General features: G+C 38.9%; 1 protein-coding gene across 1 annotated transcript in view; it reads left to right on the forward strand.

Moving 5' to 3' along the window:
- LOC107574319 (guanylate-binding protein 1-like) overlaps positions 1-8,469 on the forward strand; it is a 12,114-nt gene extending 3,645 nt beyond the window's left edge. The window contains exons 4-5 of the mRNA XM_016260764.1: positions 5,787-5,977; positions 7,838-8,469. Coding sequence (XP_016116250.1) covers positions 5,787-5,977; positions 7,838-8,283 — 637 coding nt within the window. The 3' untranslated portion in view covers positions 8,284-8,469. The remainder of the gene's footprint in view (positions 1-5,786; positions 5,978-7,837) is intronic.
- Positions 8,470-8,956: the final 487 nt, after the last annotated feature.

Below are 8,956 nucleotides of genomic sequence, written 5' to 3' on the forward strand. Positions count from 1 at the left end.
ATTACTAGTACCCAAGGGTCCAAAAACACTTTAATTTTTGGAGCAGAGATGACCTTAATCCCATAACTGCAAGTGCTGGAGAGGAACATGGTTTGTTGCTTACACTGCACATAATGTGACAATAATTATAACTATAAAAATAAAATGATTAATAGTAGTAATAATAGTATTATTGCACTTTATTTAATTTGTTTTTAAATAAAATAATAACTATTTATAATGTATAGTATTAAAAAAACAAGTATTAAGTAACAGCACAATTATTTTACAGTATACTTAAAAAATACAATGCTAATATTTACATTTTCATGTGCTTTTATTTATTTATTTAGATTAATATGAATTTTCATCATTTTCAAACCTAAAATCAGCAAGCTTTCATTTTGGTGGGATTTAGCACTGCCATTTTGCTCTGAAACTGGCAGAGCATAGTCTAGATTTATGCTTTCAGTTCGAATGTAAATCTTACACAGTATTATAGTTAGTCGATCTAAAATGGTGATTGTGCATTAAAGCTGTCAACCAGGTCAGTATGCAAATGATTGGTCCGAACTTATTTACCCAGTGCAGTTTTTCTTTTTATTGCACATACGCACCTTCACACCACTTATTTGCATCCATGCTCATTCAGCATGTTGTTGGCTTTAGAGAATGAACAGATGTATTGAACAGTCTAGTGTTAGCTTGCTAGTTTGCTGTAAAGTGGAGGCGGGGAATGTGATGAATTAGCCCTGTTTATATGGAGCACTAAATATTATAGCTTGTAGTTGTGTGAGTACCTTTCATTGAGTTGAATGTGAATGTAAATTCAAGGATATTTCCAGTTTATTATTCTAACTTCACGAATATGGTTTTGCATTGTAGGGGGACTCAAAGCATGACACCAACATCTTCTGTCTGGCTGTGTTACTGAGCAGCACTCTGGTCTACAACAGTCGAGGGACAATTGACAACAGGACTATAGAGGAGCTGCAGTATCCTTCTGAACATTTATCTAGATTTTTTTTATTTTTGAAAAAGAAAGAGAAAAGTGTAGGGAGTTGTTCAGATGTTGACCAACATTTCACAGAAAATTTTCATACATGTGCAAAAGTTCTTCCTCTAGTTAATGTTGATGATTTGTTTAAAATAATTTTCATTTGAAGACCATAACTCCATTATTATGATTAGTAGTCCATTTAGTTAGGTGCATGGCCCTTGACTTTTTGTTGCTGAAACACACAATTTGGCCACATTGACAGCATCTAAAGTGTAAACATTATTATGTATTTACAGCTATAGAAACAAGAATTTATGAATGATTTATAATAATAATAATAATAATGCATTTTATTTAATGGCGCCTTTCAAAACACCCAAGGTCACCTCACAAGCAAGCAAAGATAAAAAAAATACAAATCACTACACAATAAAAACACATAACAAACACTCCGCATATACAGATAAAGTGCAGTAAAGACTCAATAAAACATTGTAAGAAAGCCTGTATAAAAAGATATGTCTTAAGACGCGTTTTAAAAGTCAGCAGGCAATCGCTGTTGTGAATATCAGGGGGAAGGGAGTTCCATAGGCGGTGGGCAGCATAGCTAAAAGATCTGGCACCCATGGTAGTTAGTCGAATCCGAGGTACCACAAGGGAAATTAAAGATGAGGATCTGAGAGCATTGTCCAATTTAACTTCAGGAAGTTAGCTGAAAGCCAATCTTTAATTTCAGCTAAACAGCTGGACAAAGATGGTGGAGGAAAAGAACCAGTGGGTTTGGCAGACAGGTAAAGTTGGGTGTCATCCGCATAACAATGAAAATGAATATCATGTTTCCTCAAAATATAACCAAGAGGGAGTATATAAATAATGAAAAGAAGCGCGCCCAAAACCCTGGGGAACACCAGTGGTGACTGTAGATGTTCTAGATCTGAAACTTTTTAATTGAATATGCTGAGTGCGTCCAGAAAGATACGACCTAAACCAAGACAGAGGCGTGCCAGTAATCCCAACAGAAGCTAACCTGTCGAGAAGTATCTTATGTGAGACAGTATCAAAGGCAGCGCTCAAGTCAAGAAGGACAAGTATGGTTAAAAGCCCAGAGTCAGCTGCCAGCAAAAGATCATTGGTTATTCTGACAAGAGCAGTCTCAGTGCTATGGTGGGGACGAAAACCAGATTGAAATTGTTCATACAAATTATTATAAGAAAGATGTTCATGAATTTTAATTGCAATACACTTTTCCACTATCTTAGAGATAAACGGTAAATTTGAAATTGGACGAAAATGATCAAAGTTAAATGGATCAGCCCCTGGTTTCTTAAGTATGGGAGCAATAATAGATTTAAGAGATGGAGGCACAGAACCAGTGGGGCGTGAACAATTTTAGTGATCAATGGTGACAGGGCTGGTAAACAAGCTTTCACTAAAGGAGTTAGTAGAGGGTCTAACAGACAAGTTGAAGATTTGGATTTATTTATCAGACCCACTATCTCTGAAGTAGTCGGTAGTGTAAAGGTAGAGAAAACAGAGTGAGGAGGTGCGTGAGAGATAGATTGACTGGAAAGTAGTCATGGTGGAAAGTACTATTAAGCAAGTGCTGATGTACATTTTTAACCTTAGACTCAAAAAAAAGTCATAAAACGATCACATAAATCAGTGGAATACATATTAGATGGCAAAGAATCAGGAGGTCGCAGAATATTGTTTACCACAGAGAAAAGAAACCTGGAGTTCCCATTGCTGACTCCAATTATTTTACAATAATAATCAGATTTAGTTTTGGACAGTGCATTTTTGTAGTTTTGAATATGTTCAGCATACATTTCTTTATGAACAGTAATGCCAGACCTGATGAACAAACGCTTTAACCTACGGCCTTTAGTTTTAAGTTCACGCAGTTCAGGTGTAAACCAAGGAGCTGAATGTACAAATTAAACAGTTCGAGCTTTCAAAGGTACAAAATCATCTTAAATCATGTTCAGTCCATCATTGTAATATGAAACCAGTTCATCAACAGTAGAGAAATCAGATTTACTGGAAAAGCTGGCAAGTTCAACAGTAAGGGTAGGCACATCAATGTTCTTACTATTCCGAAATGTGATCGGATGACACGGGTTTACCTTAAAAACTGCCAGTTGGGCACAAAAAGACACCAACAGGTGATCTGATATGGACAGATCAGAAACAGTACAATTATAAGGTGTTATACCAGAACAGCAAACAAGATCAAGAGTATGCCCCTTAGAATGAGTGGGCAGTGTGTTAAATTGCTGCATACCAAAGCAATCCAAGCATGATAAAAATTCACTTGTAAATGCATTACTGACATTATCTATATGAATGTTAAAATCACCCAGCATAATAACATTTGGAGACATGGAACATAGATAAGTCAAGAGTTCAGAAAGTTCAGTTAAAAAGACATTATTGCTCTTGGGAGGGTGGTAAATAGTTGTGAGGATGGTAGGAATCACCCCATTCATATGCAGGCGAATATGCAGGCAAAGTTAACTCAGATACTTTCAATTTCTCTTTATAAAGTATCGCTAGCCCCCCTCCCCGTACCGTAACACAGGATTTACAAACATAACCATATCCTGGGGGAACAGACTGGTTTAGATGAAAAAAGTCAGCTGGTTTCTGCCATGTCTCAGTTAAACAGAGAAAGTCAAACTTACGGTCAGACAACAGATCATACACCAGAGGTCCTTTAGTGGAAAGTGACCGTATATTTAGTAATCCAAAAGAGAGATTGTTTTTACCAGAATCGTTGCCAACCGATCTTGCCAGGTTGGTTAATACTCCATGATCAACAGTCCATGTGAGCCTCCTCGCCGAGTGTGGTTTAGCTGACCAGAAAGACCGTATTTGACATGAGTCATCGATGTTATAACTTCGCCGAGACCCACGATGTATATATTTCCGACGTTGTATGTACACAATATCCGAGGGAAGATGCAGAGCTGACAGAAGATTAAAAGGATGCAAATGGAGCTGAATAAGTTCCGCCGCCGAATACTGGAGCATCATCCATAGCACAGAATGGTATACAGCAGAAAGGACGACCCAGATGTAGTTAATCCGCACCAATAGATCAATGATCTTCATAGTTGATCCCTGTGCCAGAGAGGTACCACGAAGAAACAGGTCAGTAACCGGCATGCAGACCGGCAACCGTAGAAAGCATCAACACGCAGATCAACCAGCGTACAAACCCACCGAATCAGAGCGGATACACAAATCAGAGTGACTCCTTAAAACAGTGCATAAATGCATTCATGCATTCATAAGTGCATGAATATTTAGAAGTACTAAAAAGTTTAAAATTCCCTCCCTGAACAGCGGCAGCTAATAGCGCCAGCGTTCACCCGGAAGTCATTGGTCATTTATATAATAAATGTATTTATATAGTTAACATTTTTTACCATTTCATATATACTGGGTTCCTTGTTATAGTTGTCTGCAATGCGTTTAGCTGCAAGAGCATTATCAGGATCAGAGGCACAATCATGGATGGTCACTTGTGTTAACTCATGAGGAAAATAGCGAGGACGTAACGACATAGTCATAATTTCATAATGCGTAAGGAATGGGTCATGCGAATTGATAAGTCAGTTGCCCATTTATCATTTACAGCAAAGCAAACCTGTTGTGCCAAATGTCGAAAACTACCCAAACTGCATGTCAAGTTTTATTTTTGGGCAAAAACAATGAAACAAATAAAACACAATACAAATATAAAACATTACATAAGTAAAACAATTAAATGTTTAAACAATTACAGATATTACATTCATTGTAGGATTTTAAAGAGTATTCTTGTTTAAAATTATGTAATCCATCCATCATTCCATGGGCTCACGCCCGTTGGTGTCCAATGCACGTCTGACACTCCATTTCCACTGTGCACGGTCCTGTGCCATTGTTACGGGGATGACGAGACGTGAGACTTGCGGATCCATTCGCAGAGCTTTTTATTGGAGAAGACAGAGACGTGGTCATACAGCAGGCAGGGGTCAGATGATGGCAAACAGGTATATGGTGAGCAAAACACAAGAATAGTCCTAGGGCTAGCGCAGGTCGACGATCGGCAGACAGAATCAAAAGGGGCAAGACAAAAGGGGTGAATCCAGGGAACCAGGCGAAGATCAGAAACCGAGAAGGCTAAGGCTAAGGCTAAGGCTAAGGCTAATGACTAGGGCTAAGGCTAAGGACTAGGGCTAAGGCTAATGACTAGGGCTAAGGCTAAGGCTAATGACTAGGGCTAAGGCTAATGACTAGGACTAGGGCAAATGACTAGGGCTCCGTAAGGTAGCTATCTCTAGGGGAGTGATAAATGCTGAAACAATACTCGGCAGAGGGAAGGGATCAGAGTGAGTGTTAAATAGTGAGGGAGTGATATGAAACAGCTGGGTGCAATCAGTGTAAACAGGTGTGTGCAATTCGTGCTGAGTGCAATCAGTGCAATGCATGATGGGAAATGTAGGCCGGGGTGATGTGCAACAGTGTGTAGTGCGAGAGTCATAGAAAAAGTCTTCGATCTTTGAGTTCAGCTCATGAAAAATGGGGGCAAAAACAAAAGTGTTGCATTTATAATTTTGTTCAGTGTATTTGTAAATGTGTACATATGTAAATTTGTTTATTCGTAAATTATGTTTTAGATGCTGTTAAATCAGTATTATACATTTTATTGTCTATGTAAATGTACATGATAGAACAACACTTTTGTTTAAAATACATACAATACTAATGGAATCATGTTGGACAGTCACTTTGTGTTCAAACCTTAACAAACTGTCAGATATGTTACTGAACTAACAGAGTGCATCAAGGTCAAATCATCAGACGAGGATGTTGATGATTCAAGTGAATTTGTGAAGTTCTTCCCTAGTTTCATCTGGGCTGTGAGGGACTTCACCCTGGAGCGAAAGATTGATGGCAAAGATGCAACAGAGAATGATTACCTAGAGTTCGCTTTGAAGCTGAAACATGGTAGTTTAAATATAGTACAAAATATTATTTTAAGAGCCCTTACAATCACTATCACAATGAGCTCTTGTAATGAGTTTTTCCAAACTTAATCTTACTTAAACAGAACCAGAATAAGTGGTATAAGTGTAAGAACCTAGCTGCTAAGTTTTGGGGGTACTGCAATTTGTTTAAAGTGACTTCTCTAAAAAAGACAAAGGTATCAGTTTCAAATCAGTTTTTCTGCTACTGAAAAGGATAGCATAGGATCCAAGTTTGCAATATGTCTAAAGTTTAAAAAAGGAAATCTTAACTGTATATTGCACATGGGGGTTAAATGTCAAAGAAGAATCCAAGATCACTCCAAGATTCAGATTCAGATTTATTCAGCACAGAGCCATCAATAGTTGTAAGGGGTATTGAGCTAATGTTATGGAGCTGGTGAGGAAAACTGAGAAGCATAACTTCAGTCTTAGATTAAAAAAAAGTGGTCATGGGTGCCATAACCCAACCATGAGGAGCAAGTGATATTCAGTGTCTTGCCCAAGGACACTTCATCAACTGGTAAGGTGAAACTGGGATTCAAGCTGTGAAAACTCACAGTCAACATATCTACTCCCCGAGCCAGGGTTGTTCATCCACAGCAGATTGTGTTCTCCCTATGCCAACTCTATATCAGTGGTTCTCAATTCCAGTCCTCGTGACTCAACACAGTTAAACTTCAGACATTTGTTCTATTCGACTATAAGTGCCCTGCGAAGTGGACATTACAGGATATTCCGCTATGATTCCAGTTCAAAGGGAGCTTATGTGTTCCATTCAAAGTGCATTAAAGTGTGTGAGACCTGAATTTAAATTGTATTTATTTACAGAGGTATATTACGTCAAACTTCATACTTCTCTAGTAAGTTTCACCTGTGTGTGAAGAAGCTACAAGCCGTGGCGTAGTGCAAATCCATGAATTAATGTTCTGAAATGAAGTAAACTTCAACAGATTTCCTGTGCTCAGGGAGTAGGGAGCAATGAACAATCATGCATGGAGCTCTCTTCTAACGAGCTGGTTATCATGGGGGGGGGGACTGTAATTGAGAACCACTGCTATAGATAATAGCATAAATTTGTAATACAGTGTGGATGAAAGGGTTCAAAGTAGAGAAAAAAATGAGAGACATCCAGTGACAATGTGATCCAGATGAGTAGCTGAAACAGCTAAACTCTGCTCAAAGGACAGACACTCTTTTTTAACTTTACAAATCTCTAGAACTGAGAAAAGCTACAGCATGTGTTCATCTGTTCTAGGAACTTCAAAAAAAGTGATGGAGTACAACCTTCCGAGGGAGTGCATTCAAAAATTCTTCCCCTCCAGGATGTGCTTTACTTTCCCTTTTCCAATCGCCCCAGAGAATGTGTCTCATCTGGAGCGCTTGGATCTTGCTGACCTTTCCACTGAGTTCCAGGAGGTTACAGGACGTTTCTGCACGTTTGTTTTTGACCAGAGTGATGTGAAGAAGCTGAAGGATGGATACACAGTCACTGTGTTCTTAAATTATTACCAGGTTACTTGTGAAAGAGGTGCTCAAAGGTTTAGGTACTTTTTTAGCTGATCAGTTTAAAATGCAGCTAAGAGTAGCAATAAATGATAGAAGGAGGTTCAAGGGTCCAAGAATAATTTTGCTTTCAAAAATGTCACATTCAGTAAGTTATTGACTCAAAAAAGTGCTCCATAAAAGAAAACAAAGTCTTTCATAGAAGTGTACTGAGTAATTCAAAATATTACCTTGCAATTCATATCTGCCTTACAGTAAAATAGACTGCTAATCTCATGGTTTCAGTCTTTTATCTCTAAAGCATCCTTTCCTTCCTCCTGTTTTCGTCAATGACCAGAGGAAACAGAGAAAGCGGTCATCCTGGAGCAGAAAATCAAAGCTAAAGAGGAGACACAGCGACAGCTGCAAGAGAAAATGGAAGCAGAAAGACAGAGTAATGAAGAGCGGATGATACAGATGAAGGAGAAGATGGATGAGGAGATGAGGCTTCAGAGAGAGGAGGCCCAACGTGCCATGGACAGCAAACTGAGGGAGCAGGCCGCGCTGCTGGAGAAGGGCTTTCAGGAGAAGGCTGACAGGATGAGCCAGGAGATGGAAGAGTTCAAGAGACAGAACGCTGAAGCTGAGAGTAATAGAGTTCGAGAGTTTGCAGAGCTGTTAGAGAACTCCAGCAAGAGAAATGAGGAGTCTATGGCTATGATGATGCAGCAGCACCGTGAACAGATGAAGGCTTTACAGCAGCAGATGAGAGCGCGCTCTGCAGGCGGATGTTGCATCTTGTGAAATGCATTAACTCTGTGGTCATCAGAGTCATGTAATTGAACAATGCAGTTTACTTACTTTAAAATGATTCAGTACCTAATTCCAGTCCTGGAGATCCACAGTCCTGCAGACTTCAGCTTCAACCCTGATAAAATCTCACCTACCTGTAGCTTTCTAGTAACCCTTCAGACCTTGATTAGTTTGTTCAGGTGTGTTTGATTAGAGTTTAAGCAAAACTCTGCAGGACTGCGGCTCTCCAGGACCGGCGTTCACCACCCTGCTCTACACAATGACATTGAAAGTATTGTCTTTATATATAAAAAACAATTAAATTGAATGCTAACTATCATTATTCAGAAAAGTATTTGACCCATCACAAAAGACCTGCCCCCTTAGTTACTGTTGCTACGTCCAACAAGCCATGGCACTCACTCCACACATCACGTTCTCATGCAGTAAGAAATATATCGCAGAGCACAGAGGACACTGACAACATGCCAAAAGACAAGACACAGCAGGTTATTTTTGGTATAAAACAAAGTGTCCGTTTTCAAATTTACTCATTTTTTTTAAAGAAATTCAAATAACAATAGTGTTTTGTGGTTCTTTAATTTGTCATGACAGATCGCTGTTGTGCCTCAGTTCAAGCCGCACGTGAACCGATTATCTATTCCTCTTTAATAGTTATAGCACG

The sequence above is a fragment of the Sinocyclocheilus grahami genome, unplaced genomic scaffold (genome assembly GCF_001515645.1).
Source record: "Sinocyclocheilus grahami isolate Dianchi unplaced genomic scaffold, SAMN03320097.WGS_v1.1 scaffold2182.1, whole genome shotgun sequence".
Classification (NCBI taxonomy): Eukaryota; Metazoa; Chordata; class Actinopteri; order Cypriniformes; family Cyprinidae; genus Sinocyclocheilus; species Sinocyclocheilus grahami.